The sequence below is a fragment of the Diospyros lotus genome, unplaced genomic scaffold (genome assembly GCF_014633365.1).
Source record: "Diospyros lotus cultivar Yz01 unplaced genomic scaffold, ASM1463336v1 superscaf1, whole genome shotgun sequence".
NCBI classification, from domain to species: Eukaryota; Viridiplantae; Streptophyta; class Magnoliopsida; order Ericales; family Ebenaceae; genus Diospyros; species Diospyros lotus.
In genome coordinates, this window is record NW_026267104.1 from 2935839 (window position 1) to 2952856 (window position 17018).

Consider the following 17018-nt stretch of genomic DNA (forward strand, 5'->3'; position numbering starts at 1 on the left):
TACATTCAAAATTAATAATCAAATATACAAAATAATCAAATACATACATACACAAACTTAATAATCAAATACATAAATCAATAACTAAGTATACAAATACACAATATCACTCACTCAATACACAAATAAATAAATTAAAAAAAACAGAAACAAAATCACAAACCAAACAGCAAGCCGCGCAAGCACCACCGCTGGTCATTCTGCTCGTTGCCACCGCAGATCGTTCTGCTCGTTGCCATTAACGGCGGCGCTTCCGCTGGTCGCTGCAGCCTCCAACGATGAACAGCAAGCCTCCGTTGGTCGCTGGTGGGATGGCAAGATTTCAATCGCCACATCTGGCGATGCTTTTGAGCTTCGCCAGGAATTTGGCGATGACGAGATCCGTTGGAGGCTTCAATTTGGGCTTGGCTCCCTATATTCGGCCTGGCGAGCAGAAATAACAACGCCGTTGGAGATAGCCCTATAGATGCATTCACTATTTTGACAAATAATTTTCCAACTAAATTCAAGACCTCAAGCTTACACTAGGTGAACAACTTGGAATAGATAATTGCTGGAATAATTTGTTCAGATAAGCAAATTAATCAGCAAGGGTTATTGGAGTTACATCAACACGATCATGTAGCTCCAAAAGGAACCCACAAATTTGGGAATTTACAAGTTACTTCAGTTATCTTTTCCACTTTCAGCATCCACCTCCATTTCATTTAACCTAACAAATTAGAATGACAAATCCTAAAGATTTAAACATGTTATAAATTTGCATAGAAGACGACCGATCAGGTAGAATGCACTATCAGCTTCTTTGCCACCAGCCGGATACCAGCTCTCTGCTGATAGTCATGTGTGTCCAAGGAGAAGTAGGCATCCACGAAAGTGCCAGGAGTGAACAATGAATCAAGTTCTACAACATCAAACCTACTGAACACGAGCTTCCGCGGGGTGGAAGAAGATTCCTTTTCATATATCTCTGTGGACCATCCGGCAACATTCCCGTCTGCTACATTAGCTATGCTGGAAAAACATGTGGAGAAGAGGATAAGCTTCCAGTAACAGCAAGAGAGTTCCCTAATTAGCCGTTACTGCTTTATTGCCTTTTGCAAATACAACGATACAAGGAATGGAATTCAGATATATTAACACCTATTCCAGCTTAAAGTTCCCAGTAGAACCCAAGTTTCTTTGGTGTTTCCCCCATTCTCAAATGAAGCCCCAAAACAGAATCACACATCTAAAGAAAATACCAGCCAAAATGAGGAGAGCATACTTTGTTATTGAATAGAATTGACCCCCACTGGGGACAGAAAAACAGCCAATAAGTGGGAGAAGAAGTATATGTGTCCAGAAGCACCTGAGAAAAACTTCCAATATGTAATGTGTATGAACATGTCAGCAATGAAGGGATGCTTATTTAACTTCCATTTCGTAATGCATACACTAGAATGGCACTAAAAGTAGAATGAGCATCACATTGGTTAAAAAAGAAAAACTGTGTTAATTAATATTTCCATTTTGTATCAGATCAGTGAAGTATAAAAGCATAGTTAATATATATATGAACTTTGAGGAGAAGATAAACTTACTTCAATCGCACCGTAGGTGAGTTGAAACCCGTCGTTCTGGTCACTATGTATCTCCACTCAGAACTGCTACCAGACTCTACAGACAATTTTTGTGCATGATTATCACACACATCCAAAACCTGGCAAAGTCTTGGGGTAGCGTCCACAACAAAATTCAACTGTGGCCGGCCAGCATAATCAACAAATTTTGCACTCATTCCAAACCGCACTTTCAACTTGGTACAGCAAAGCTGCAGTGTAATATTTTCGTGCAATATCTGTATTCTTTGAGTACCACGACAAAATGGGGCAAGAGATGCATTGATAGAAGGAATATAAACTTCATCAGGCTGTAAGAAGTCAGTATAGCCACTGGAGCCCTCGGAACCAGCAGCAGTAGAAGTCTCTGGAGATTCTGAAACTGAGCCAGATTCTTCATCCATGGCGTCATCTGGTTGAAGGGATTCTCTCTCCACTTCATCAGTTAGTGGGCTCATGACAAAATGGTCGGCCCGACCTGCACTGGGTTCAGCATGATCCGGAACAATATCCCCTGTGTTAGGAGCCATAAGAGACAGTATTGGATGATTTGCTTCCACGTTTGCATTCCTATGATCTGAAAATGGGTGATTTTCACTTCTGACACTTGATGAAGATGCATTCATGTTCACGACCATACCACCTGGAGAAGCATTTGCATTTGCATGATATCTTGCGGTAGCATTTGGAAAAACCCAACTGTTTTCTGTAAGTATGTCTGGCAGGCTTGATTCCTAGACGCATAGGAAAATTTGGTAATTTGCTAAATAACCAATCTAGCAAATGCATTACAATAATCAACTCACTTAACAACATAAATTGGATGTAAATAAAAAATATATATCAAATATTAAAGTTATGCAGTTTAACAAACATAACAAGGAGGCAATTCTGCAATGAAATATAAGGTCAGTTAAAGTCACATGGCTTGATACCTCAAATGGATGTCAATTGGCTGTGGACTAAGCATTATCAAGATTTCTTTAATTAAAAAGTACGAGCTTTAAACTTAAAAAAACAGTAAATGTTTACCAAGAAAAGTACTGTTGCACAGTGCTTGAGAACTTCAAGATTCATTCGGACATCATCTAAACTCCTGAGAAATCAACAAATTGTAGATTCATTAGAAACTTACTGTAGATTCATTATGGATTTCTGAATGCCAATATGTATATTGGTCATTCTGAAATAATACATGCACCCGTTCCAATCTGTTATATCCTACTAGCCCAGAAACCTAAAAAATTGTTGGCGTTACACAGATCTGGCCAGATTGATACAGATGGTCAAGCACAAGAAGGCTTCAGGAAGCACTAGAACCACATCCCGCCTCCTAAACTAGAAGAATAAAAAAAAAATGAAATAACAGGGCAGAGTGCAGCCAAACAACAATCTGCATTCATATAACTTTCTGTCCCACCAATAGACGACAAGTAAAAAGAGGAGATATAACATAATGTAAGATGATAATACAATTGTCAGAATTTATAATATAAACAAGTGATCATTATATTCACTATAGTTGAAGACTAAAGAATGGAGAAATGGAGATCTATTCTAACGGGGTGGAGAGCATATTATATTACCTATGTGTTTGCTGTCCAAGCTCAAAATAACTTGCAAGTGTGGCCATCTGTATAGAACAATTCGGTTGCATCAGCAACCCAAACAAAGGACCAATCAAATGCCATTAGCTAGCTATTACCATAACCCATCATATCTGCATAAGTTGAAAATTTCTGATATCATAGATAATGGACATCGACTAACTCTGAAAAATGACATTGCAGACAAATAAGAACAGGGAAATATGCCATCAGAACACATCTTGACAGAGCCTTAGACCCAACCTTTTGCTCAGGCGTTTAGATAAACTCCAAAAGACCAAAACGGGTAAAAAAAGGACATGATGTACCCTGGAATGGGGGGTGAAGCCTCCAAAATTACGAAGTTCACCATTTGATTGGCCAGATTTCCTTGAATTCAGTACAAGATTCAACCCCCCCCCCCCCCCCCCAACTTCCCCTGTCCCGCCCAAAAACAAAAAAGCCAAACAATATCTTAAAAAGTTTTCTGAGTTTAAAAAATATAGCATGCAGATGAATTTCTGAAGCAACCGTGAGAGAAAAAATTCTGAATCTAAAGAAATCACTAGCTAATTGTGCTACTGCTTTACATTCGACAACAACGACGTCAGAAAGCAGGAACAGACAGAAGCAGAGATTGGGTAGAACAAATTGATCAATACTGAAGTCCAAACCTACATGAGCATTGCAATCCAAGCAGTAAGAGATGAGAGAAGACAACTCCGAAAGTAAAAATAAGATAAATGGGACTTCAAAGATGTAAATAAGATGCACTAACTCAATATGAGCCACCAGAATCCTAAAATAGAATGTTGAGAAACATAAATTCAGCCAAGTCAAGGCAGCTTATATACTTTGCCTGATTATGATAAACCCATAGAAACAAAAATATAAATTATTTATAAAAATTCTATCTTGCTGCATAAGGACTATAATTTTCCAAACATCACCGCTCCCATCTCATATTTAACGCCATTGCCAAACTACAATCCATTTTTGAATTTGGATAAATCATTTAAAAATTTTGAAGAATTTGTCACTAATATTTAAGATATTTTTTTCACTTTTGACTATCCAACCCATGTAGCTGACACCTAGCAGGATTAAGAATTTTCTTTTAAATGATTTTTCCAAATCCAGAGCAAGGTTCCAATGTTATTCCCAAATTCAGACAACTTATTGAAACTCAGGAAATGACATTAAACCGGCCTCTGGTTTATAAAAAAAGAAAAGTAAGTGGATATGGCTACAATTAACTCTGCTCAGGGCCGGCCCAAGGTCCAGTGGGGCCTTAGGCGAAAATAATTTTTTTTTTTTTTGAGGGTGGGGCGCTCTATTTTTTTGGAGACTCCTAATTTATTTTTTTTTTTTTGAGGAGGGGAGATGGTTTGTTCTCTTTCTGAGTCTGTTCGGGGGGGGGGGGGGGGGGGGGGATTTTTTTGGGGGGCCCCATATCTCCGTGTATGGGGGGAGGGAGATGGGCGCTGAGCGGTGGCTGTTTGGGGTCCCAAATTTTGGAGGGGGATTTTTTTGGGGGCCCCAAATTCTCTGTGTGTGTGTGTGGGGGGGGGGGGGGGTGTTTGGGGCCCCAAATTTTTGGGGGGCCCTAGGCATAGGCCTCAGTGGCCTATGTCTTGGGCTGACCCTGACTCTGCTTGTAGTTATCTAGAGCTGGTTCTAAGCTGGGAGTAGGCAGGCCAGCACCCAGCGTAAGGCTCAACGAAAGGTGATCTAGATTCTAGAATTTATATATTCGACCAACGTATTAGGATAGAAACTTAGAGGGTGCTTCGCTTATCCCTTTCTTTTTTCATAACTTTTAAGTTATTTAATTTTAAGTTAAAAGTTAAATATTATTTAAACTAATAATGTATCTGAATAAATGTATTTTTAAATTATTAATTAATAATTATATATTTAATTTAAAAGAATTGTTAAGTTATGTTTATTGCTGTTATATATATATATGCATATATACACGTAGCACGAGAGAGGAGGAGATGAGGGTGGGGACAGCAACAGATAACGATCGATGGGGCAACAAATGATCGACGATGGAGGAGAAGTTGAAGGAGCGGCCGATGAGGGCGGCGATCGACGGGCACGACCCATCAACCTGATAACGGCTTGCGACCGCCCAATTGGACGACGACGACAATGGATCTGGAGAAGGGGCGACGGTAATGACAAAAACTTGAGGGAAGATGGGAGAAGAGAGACAAGGGTGTAAATATTAAAATATTTGAGAATAAAATAGTAAATTAAATGGGTCAACGCACTAACTTCTCTTGCAAAAGCTGGGGGCACCAGTTTTTTTTCAAACGCTATAAAGTAGGTTATATTAAGGGTACAATTAGACAAGTCACTGAAAAAATAATTGAACTGTTTAAACAGAGATAATACCTTCATGTCACCGGCTCTATTACCAAACCTCTGAGTTAACAGAGGCAACGAATCAATCGTGCCCTTGGGCTCCGGCGGGGGCCGGTTGATCTCAGCAAAAGCTTCCCGTATCCGAGCACAGTCGAAATTCAGTATGTTGTGACCCGCCCATATCCTCCCTACAACCACCTCCCAATCAAACCTCAAAAAAACACCCAAAATCGAATCCCTAGAAACAAGAACATACCGTGGAGAATATCGAAGACCCGGTCGGCAATTTCGGCAAAGGAGGGGGCGGAAAGGACGGAGTCTTTGGTGATGCCACTGCGGCGTCGGCTGAGGTTGGAGATGAGGGAGAGGTTAGCGGGTCGGACCGGGGTCGAGTAGCTCTGGAGCTCCACCAGTTTCCTGGGGCAAACCAGGATGGCTCCAAATTCGAGGAGCGCCCGTCCCTGTCCGGGTCGGGTCGGGATTGTGGTCTCCACGTCGAAGAAGGCTAATTCCGATCGGTCGGCACTGGAAACCATTTCCCAGAGCTGTGTTCGTCGGAGAAGAAATCAAATAGGATGATAATTTGTATGTATCATCAGTGCGTATATATGTATACATATAGAATGGAAAAGGCGGGTACGGTTTCGGTTTCGCCATGACCCACGCGAAGAAGAAAGGTACAGATGGTTTTTAATTTAATTCCTCAAATAATTAAATTTTGAAATTGAATGCCCCCCTCAAAGTGATAAAAAATTGTCGTTAATTACAAAGACTAACGGGAATTTATAAAAAAATACATAAAAAAATTGTCATAAAAAAATACATAATATCTAATATACATAATATTAGATAATATCAAATAAAAAAATTGTCTTTTATTATGTATATCTAATATACATAATATGTATTTTTATAAAATTATATAAAAAATAATCATCAATAATCAGATATATAAATACATAATATATAAAAAAATTCAAAATCACAAACCCCCCCCCCCCCCCCCCCCCCCCAATAGCTTCCACCAGAAGCATTCTCTTTTTCTCTTTTCTCAAAACTTATCTAGGAAGTTTCTTTAATAGGATAAATAATTATATCATTTAGAATTATGTGTAACTTATCTTTATATTTTTTATTATATCAAAAAATCTCTTTATACCTTTAAAATATTGTAATCAGTTATAATTTATTGTTATTTTACATAATTTCATGCAATTTACTAGTTGATTAATGTAAAATTTTATATTTTGTTGATATACTAAAATTTTGTATATAAAATTTTATATTTTATATGTAAATTATTATACAAAATTATGTAAAATAACAATAAATTGCGACAGATTATAATATTTTAAAAGTGTAATCGGGTTTTTGATATAATAAAAAATATAAAAAATAAATTACACATGACCCAAATGTAGAAAGGTTTTATGTAATTTATCTTATATTATATATATACTAGGGAATGCCCGTGCCTAAAGGCACGACGTAAATAATATTATGACTAAATTTTGAATAAAAATAAAAATTAAAATAATTGTATAACGTTGTATAATAAAAAAAAAGTTAAATTAAAAAAAATGCTCTATAATCTAAACAAATTAAATTAAAAGTTGATGCTATTGTTGCCAGTCAAATTATAATTTCTACTGTTGCCAATCAAATTATAATTACATAAGAAAAATAAACATTATATTGTTATTCATCAAAAGAGGGTTAAAATTTTACAAAAAGTGGGTTAAAATTTGTAAGCTTTACAAAAAGTAGGTTAAAGCTTTACAAAATATGTATGCTTTACAAAAAATGTGTCAATAACTGTCCTCAAACATGTGTTTGCATGAACTTCCTCCTCATTACTTTCCAAAAAGTCTTCGTATCAACTTGTATGTATCCCCAATGAGGAACATGCACAATAATCTGGTAATTTGTGAAACAAAAAAAAATATAGATTAGTACATTTATTGTAAATATACATATCAAAATATACATGAAATTAAAATTAAAATCAAAACCTAGTATGAATAATTATCAGTTGGAAAGTCCATGGCAATCGCCGCCCGTTGCTGGTCGCCATGGCCGTGGCCATCAATGGAGGAAACTTGATTCGGGGTCGAAGAACTTTGGGTTCTTGACCGTGAGTGGTTGGGAACCCTTGTGTTCCCCAACCCCCATGGGTCAGAAACTCTTGGTTAGGGAATACGTTTTTTTTATGTTATTTTAATTAAAAAAATTTTGATTATAATAAAATAAAAAATAGAATTAATAAAATAAAAAAATAACACAAATAAATGATTTTTTTTTTAATAACCAATTTCGATTTAAAATCGCCTTTCATCACCATTAAAGAAAGAAGTTTTTATTTCTTTTGAAATTAAATCATTTATGACTTACACGATTGTTTTTTTTTTTATTTAAAAAATTTCAAATGTTATATAATCCATAATTTTTTTAAAAATTGATATTTAGAATACTTAATATTAGATTCCAAACTGAAAATTTAAAAACATTTTAAACGTGAGCATCTGTGCATAATGTAGTGTAGTCCATAATATTTTAATTGCTTCTAAACATTATGTATATACATATAAGTTTGCTACTGTGCATACACATACACATTAGTTTGCTCATAAACTGTTTAATGTTTATGTATGCACATAATCAATTAATGTTAATTAAAAATTTTAAAAAATTGCCACCCATGGAGCACCTTTTGATGCCCATATACATACACAACATCTTTTGCTATGTACACATACATAAATTAAATTTTTAATTAACAATAGAGTATCTTTTGATAGAAATGCTCATTCAAGTGACAGTAAAATCTTGACAGAAACCATTTAATAGAAATACATTTGATAGAAATGCTTCCATCTCACTTCATTTGACAAAACACTCAAATAAAGAGAGAAACGTTCATTAATTAAAAATTTGACAGAAACGCTATACATATGCATTTCTATTAATCTATATGGATTAAACATTATCTGCAAATGGATTAAACATTAAGGGTGCGTTTGATAAAGTTAGAAAATGAGGGTGGAATTTCAATTCCATGGAATTCCAATTCTCACCCCAATTCCTAGAAATTTCAATTATTTGATTTCAAGGAAAATATTCATTTTTTGAACTAAAATGGAATTCGAATTCCATGAAATTAAAAAGTTGTTTGATAGAATTTCCTGAAATTTAGATGAAAAATGAATTCCACCCTCATTTTCCATGATTATCAAACGCACCATAAGATCTTGCATTAAAAATTATGTGAAAGAAATCTTTGCAGAAATGAGTAAAAAGAAGGAAACAGTTAAAAAATGAAGTGAAATGAGAAGTGGAGTGGGAATCAATAGGAAAGAAATCTTGTATTAAATATTAATGCAAATGGAGTTCATTTGAGATGAGAGCGTTTTTGTCAAATGGATTAAACATTAAGATCTTGCATAAATATTAAACATTAGATTCCAAACGTAACTCGAGAGCAGCAAACACACAAAATATATTTGTAAACATAAAATATAAACAGGAAACATTATATTGCTTATGTGCATACATAAACATTAAACAAAGAACAACAAATAGAAATGTATACATAGATTTGCAAACATTAGATTCCAAACTGAAAACATTAAACATTTGACAACTTCCTTCACAATCTAATAATGAGCAACAAACACAAAATATATTTAAACAACGAACACCATTATTTATGGCGTACATTACATACATACATAGAAATACATACACATATATGTGGCGTTGGCAGGGGCGACAGGGACGGCGAGGCGAGCTGCACTGTGGCCGGGTGGCAACGACGGCAGGTGTGAGCGACTGTAGGGGCAACGGGGGCGATGGCACACGTGTACAAAAAATTAATAATTTTAAAATATCAAATATCAAATGTACAAAAAATACACTAAATTAAATACACATAATTAACACATACACTAAATGAAATACACTAAATCAAATGTACATAATGAATAATCAAATACACATAATTAACACATACACTAAATGAAATACACTAAGTTAATAAACGAAACTAAATTAAATTAACACTAAATTAATTTACACTAAACTAAATTAAATTAACACTAAATGAATTTACACTCAACTAAATTAACACACTAAATTAACACACACACACACACACACACGTGTATATCTATATAATACACTAAATTAATACAATAACATTTTAAAATATCAAATGTACACAAAACATAAAACACTATAAAAAATACACAAAATAATAGGATAGAAATAATGAAATGTACATAAATTAACACACATATTTGTTTACATAAACTAAACTAAATTAAATTAACACTAAATTAATTTACACTAAACTAACATTAAATTAAATTAAATTAAATTAACACTAAATGAATTTACACTAAACTAAATTAACACACATAATCAAATATACATTAACACACACACACACGTGTAATACACTAAATTAAAACATAAAACAGTAAACTAAACTAAATAAAACAGTAAATCTATATAATACACTAAATTAATAATTTTAAAATATTAAATGTACACAAAACATAAAACAGTAAATTAACACACACACGTGTATATCTATATAATACACTAAATTAAACATAAAACACTATAAAAAATACACAAAATAATAGGATAGAAATAATGAAATGTACATAAATTAACACACATATTTGTTTACATAAACTAAACTAAATTAAATTAACACTAAATTAATTTACACTAAACTAACACTAAATTAAATTAAATTAAATTAACACTAAATGAATTTACACTAAACTAAATTAACACACATAATCAAATATACATTAACACACACACACACACGTGTAATACACTAAATTAAAACATAAAACAGTAAACTAAACTAAATAAACTAAATAAAACAGTAAATCTATATAATACACTAAATTAAACATAATACACTAAATTAAATTAACACACACACACACACGTGTAATACACTAAATTAAAACATAAAAGAGTAAACTAAACTAAATAAACTAAATAAAATACACACATAATCAAATACACACATAAACTAAATTAAATTAAATTAACACTAAACTAACACTAAACTAAATTAAATTAACACTAAATTAAAATGAAGACCTGGAAGTGAACACCAAATACAGAAATCTATATATATATATAGAGAGAGAGAGGACCCTGGAAGTGGGCGACGATGCAGGGACGCGGCGGCGACGATGGCGTGGGTGGGCTACGCGGAGGCTGAGGGAGAGAGACAATGGTTAAGTCAGAGAAAGAGAGAGGGAGAGAGAGAGGCGGTGTGGGCGAGGGGCGACGACGGTCGCGGGTGAGAGAGAGAAAGAGAGAGGGAGAGAGAGATGCAGTGTGGGCGTGGGCAACAATGGCGGGCGAGTGGGAAACAGAGAGGGAGATAGAGAGGCAGAGAGGGAAACAGAGAGAGAGGCATGATGGGATGCTTTTGGGCGGGCGGCCGCGCGCCGAGAGGGGGGGGCGTGGATCTCAACCGTTGAAGCAGAGTGTGTGCGTGTGAGCTGTGAGAATGAGCTGTGAGGATGAACTGTGCGTGTGAGCTGTGAACTGGTTTTGGGGGGAAAAATATCAAAACTCAGCCATTGATGGAAAATCAGAACTCATCTCAACCATTCAAAAAATGTCCCCCTCACATTTGTCTCTCAATTTCAAAAATCTTCTTGCTTTATTATATAGATTATTTCTTTTGTCAAACTTCTCTGAAAAGTTTTTTTTTTTGTTTTTTGTTAAAGCTTCTCCGAGAAGTTTCCTTTAAAATATATATATATATATATATATTATAAAGAAGGTTTTGGCAAAGAGATAATGACGAAGACAAGCTATATATAAGGTTCCTGACGTCAAAGGTTCCCTTGTCTTTTCTTCACTCATTCATCAATCAATATGATCAACATAAACACCAATTTATTATTCGTAGTGTCAGTTCTATTAATTATTGAACCACCTTTTCAGAGCTGAGAATGGTACTTCAGTACCTGCAGAATTCCTCCTCGAAAATTTTGAAATATTTGTATATTTATATGTTCAAATTGATATTTAGATAAATATAAAATAAATTAAAAAATAATTTAAGACATGTATATTATTATATATAATTTATATTATTATAAAATTAAAAAAAATTATAAAAGATGCATTATGCGCTGAAATATGAAAATATACTATACATGCATTGTATAGGACGGTTGATTAAAATTAATAATGTTGAAGTTAATAAGAAGATTAATTAAAATTAATAATGTTGAGATATAATATAAATTATTATTTTAATTTTTAATATATATAAAAAGAGTCTACTGTTAGTTTTGAAATACTATGGCACCAACTAAGAGAGGGAGTAAATTGGGTTATTTAAAAATTAATTTAAAAATTTGAAATCTTTTTCAAAACAAATAAGAATATGATGCAAGTGATGATTATTGAAATGTTTGAAGTAAAAATAAAACAAAAAAATATAAGCAAGAGATAAACACAAAGATTTATAGTGGTTCGCCTTAAACCAAACCTAATCTATTATCTTAACTTTTTATTAAGGATTTTGTAAATCAATCCACTAATCCTCCTACCAAAATCGATAGACCCTCTAACATTAATCAGTAGGAATTTACAAACCTCCTACTTGGACAAGTGAGCCCTCTAGCTACCCAATATAGGAAATACAAGAAATATACAATAAGTGAGAATCTAAGAGATGAATCTCTTAGTTACAAGATTTTTCAAAATAAAAATAAGGTTTGAATGATAAAATACAAATTAAGATCAATACTTTTGAGAGAAAAAATTTAAAACACAATTACAATTGAGAAGATGTAAATAATTTGTAAGCTCATTTCATTTTATTTTCATTCATTAGTCTTTTTAAGATCATATTTAATTTGTATTTATAAATCTCCCAAAAAATTAAATAGAAATATAATCGTTTGTGACCGTTGGACCTGCAAAACTAGGCATTGAAGGCTTTTAGCCATAGAAACGATCAACAGATAAAGAGCATCAATTGACTAGTTAGTTAAAATTTGAAATTCAATTGAAAAATATGAAAACGGTCAACAGTTTCATTGCAAAGGTTTTGTCCGTTGACAAATGAGAATAGGCTAGTCGACAGTTTCATTGCAAAGGTTTTGCCAATCGATAAATTAGAACAAATATTCGACAGATCACTATATATATTAGTTTGCACGTACATAAACAAAGAGGCTTTTAGGTGGAGTAGTTCCTTACTTTTATGTAAGTGCTTATGTGGGTTCTAGTGTTGGGGCAGCACTTTGTATAATAATTTTTCTTTTAGCTTTTAAATAATTTTGGTACAATATTTATAATCAAATAAAAATATAACATTTTAAATAACATCAAATAATTTTTCATAAGATCTTTAACATTAGATTGCATAATAATAATAATTCTCATTTAACATGTTTTTAAATCAATTATGTTGGTCCCTTAGGGTTTGGCCACTTAAAATAGGGTGAATTGAGTGATTAAAATTTTTCTCAATTTTAATAAATATTCTTGATTAATGATTTTATTGAAAAATATATATTTGATCAATATAATAAATTATATTTGAAATTAATAATAAATGTAAGCCACAAAATATAATAAAAATAAATATAATGAGGCACAAAACAATTTATAATGGTTCGGTGTCTTCACATACACCTAGTCCACTCTCCGAAGGTCTAACAACCCTTGGGGTTCCACTAGATCAAAATCACCAAGATTTCCACATTAATTCACATTGGAAACTAGATATACACCTAGATTACAATGGGTTCTAGGCAACCATTACATCAAGATTTTCTCCTTATCTTACCTTGAAAACTAGATTCACTTAGATTTTAACGGATCTAGGAAACTTATACAATCCTTAATAATAATTTAAATATTTACAAATAATTTGTTCACATTTGGACACAAATAAGCAATTAAGAACAAATTATACAAGGCAATAATATTTAAATAAATACATAAATTTGTAACCTCAAATGGAGAAGTTTGAATTTGTAGTAAAAGACTTAAAGAACTTTTCTCCTCTTGTCTTGTGGCTCTTTGATGGATGAACAATAAATCTTTGAGAGCCTTGAAATGCTTGAAAATAAGTTTAAGAGCTTTAGATGTGCAATGGATACTCAAAAAATGAGTTTGAGGGTATTTATAAGCATTTTAGCTACTAAAGAAAGGGTTAATATGAAATTTGAAATTAAAAAAATGTTTAGACTTTCTCAAATAATAAAAAAACACGTCTCACCTTTAATTCAAAATAAATTTACTTTTTGCATAAGAAATCAAGATTTTAAAATTCAAATATAAGTTTTTGAGACATAAATGATTAAAACAAGAAAACATATCTAAAAAACAATCTCTTTTAATTCAAAATAAATTTACTTTTTACATGAATAAGAGAAAATATGTCAAAAATTAATTCTTTTTAATTTAAAATAAATTTACTTTTGTATGAGAAAGAGAAAATATATCTAAAAGTAATTCTCTCTTAATTCAAAATAAATATACTTTTTACATAAGTAATAAAAGTATTTATCAATAAATGAAAATTCAAACATAAACTTTTGAGACATAAATTATCAAAAGAAATAAATATGTATAAAAACAATCCACCTTTAATTCAAAATAAATTTACTCTTTATACCAATTTTTAGTTCAAAATAAATTTATTTTTTTTATATGAGAAACAAATACATTTATATCATAAAAATATTTTTGTTAATCATCAAAACTTAATTAATATGATCAAGTTGACTCAACAAATTAGAAACATAATATTCTAAATGCCAATAAAAAATTGATCACTAGACATTTTGGCATTTGATTTAATTTTCTTTCAACGATTTTGATCAAACAAAATATTTTAATTGTCATTAAGAGATTTATAACAAGATATTGACATTAATTTGATAAAATTATTATTATGCTTAATTTATCACATAAAAATAATTTGAAACACCAAGTTAAAAAAATAACTTCATCATCAAAAATAATTATTTTTCACCATTAAAATGCAATTGGATTTTTGTCATTAAAAAATTTTCATCATTAAAATTATATTAAAGGCAAAAACATCAATTATCAAGAACATACATGGTCTTTTGTCTTTAAAACATTTTGTTTCATTTATTCAATGATTCAAAACCAATTTATAAAAAATAATTTAGGAGATTATTTTAAATCTTAATAATTGTTTTTGCTAATCTCCAACTAATATATAAAATCATAGATTATTTTTTATTTAACAACCTATTTGAAATTAATTTTTGTTTGAAAACCATATTCTTGACAAATGACTTATAAGGGAATAAATTGATTTTGTTTTTCATTATCAAAACCAAACACAAGAGTAAAATATCATCTACCTCATTATATATATTATATATATATATTTATATTTATATAATTGTGGAAGCCTTCGACCGCTTCCCTCAATTAGCTGCCCCACCTTCCTTTTCTTTCCTTCCTCATCCTCTATAAATTGAGGGTTCTTCAATTGGAAATTATCATTAGAATTCTTAGAAAAATTAATCTATAAAATTCTTAACTTTTCCAATTTTAATAGTATTTAAGTTCATTGTAAAACTCTGAAGTTTATGTTAACTTCTCAGTTTGTAAACTGTTATACCTTAAAAAATAGATCCCAATTAACCTCTAGTATTTTCGATGAGACGACGAATCTATTTTAAGAGAACTATATATTACACAAACCTCAGTGTTATCATCTCCTTATATTTTATTGTGTTTTTATTTTTTTACGTAATATTATTTCAATATTTATGTTTTGTTAATTTAAATACAGTATTACAGTAATTATATTTCTGAGTAAAAATTATAGTATTATTTAATATAATTATTTTAATTGTGGTTGGCTAACATTCCATGCATAAATCACTATATGGAGTTGAGAGGGTTAAAAAGATGAGACATATACAGCAACTATCCTGACCATTCAAGAATATCAGATATCTTTTTTGAGAAGTGGTGGAAGGAGCAGTTTGGATGCAAGTGATGTAATTCCTGTTGGACTGTGTGTCGTTGGAGCCAATACTGACTCTGCTGACTGAGATCAGACCCGAATTTACTTGACTGTGATTCTTTGAGGGGGGTCGTGGGCCTAAGACTAGGGGAGCGTAAGCACTGATACCTGGATTATCAAATAAAAGAATATCAGATACCTTTCACTTTCCACGTGCTGCTGGTTGTCCCATTGAAACAATGCCATCTCAAAATATCAAGTATGTGAAGAATCTCACAGAAATTTGCAGGTTATGAGAAATGATGAAGAGATCCTTCCTAAAAGGATTAAGTCATGTGATTTAGATGCAGATGAATCACAAGCCAAAAACAGCTTCCATAACCAGTCCTACTCTTCATTGTCCAAAAGCACCTCTAAGATGGCTGGCTCTCGTATCCATCACATTTGACACTTGCAGTGATCTCGCCAAGCAACTTATGGATCAAATGTCTATCCTTATGGGTCATATCATCTGCTAAAAATTCATGAATGACTCCATCTTTTTGGACCCAACTTCTGCCAGGAGGCTTCTTTACACGCATCTCAACCATCTTTTGTCCCACGGTTGCAAGTTCCAACATCCAGCCACTTTCTAGTAGTCGCATACAAGTTTGATAAAAGAACAGGATAGCCAGCAGCTTGGTCAGGGTCATCAAGCTCAATGGCCAAATTTCGAGCTACATGGGAGGCAAGTTCCACATTCTTGCGAATTCTACAACCGCCAAGAATAGCTCCCCAAACAGCATATATAATTAATTTGGTTTCATGGGCATTGCCTCAACCAGACTGTATGCTTCATCCAAGAATCCAGCACTGCTTTAGGAGATCAACTATGCACCCATAATGTTCAATCCTTGGCTCGATGCTCCAAATCTGATTCATGCACTTGAAAAGTTGTCGTCCCTCGTCAACAAGGCCAGCATGGCTGCAGGCAGACAAGACTCCAAGGAAGGTTATCTCATCAGGTCTTGCTTCATTTGCTCCAGAGCACTGCATCCAGTAAAAGATACAGAGAGCTTCTTCTCCTCGTCCTTATTTAGCAAAACCAGTGATCAAACTTGTCCAAGAAACAGATGTTCTCCGCGGCATATCTAGGAATACTTTATAAGCTTCCTCAACCAGACCGCAACTGGCATACATGTGTACTAGTGCATTGTTCAGTGACACCAACACGGGTAGGTTTCTGTACCTAAAGGTCTCACCAATGTAAGAATGGATCCACCTACCTAGTTTCAAGTCTCCTAACTGGGCACACGCCGATAATGCTGCAACCAGTGCCACTTGGTCCAATTCTACGTTTGCTCTCCGCATCTCATGGAACAAAGACAAGGCCTGTTTATGCTTTCAAAATATAATCAACAACACTTTTATCCAAAATATTTTTTAAATCTCACTTTTTTTTGG

General features: G+C 32.8%; 1 protein-coding gene across 1 annotated transcript; it reads right to left on the reverse strand.

Moving 5' to 3' along the window:
* LOC127793018 (protein NEN1-like) lies at positions 1 to 6231 on the reverse strand. The gene is made up of 6 exons (XM_052323755.1): positions 5817 to 6231; positions 5591 to 5748; positions 3188 to 3234; positions 2634 to 2697; positions 1584 to 2335; positions 1 to 1014 (listed from the first exon to the last, which is right to left on the reverse strand). The coding sequence occupies exons 1-6, from the start codon at positions 6094 to 6096 to the stop codon at positions 780 to 782; spliced, it is 1536 nt and encodes a 511-aa protein (XP_052179715.1). The 5' UTR covers positions 6097 to 6231; the 3' UTR covers positions 1 to 779.
* Between the last annotated feature and the right edge of the window lie 10787 nt (positions 6232 to 17018).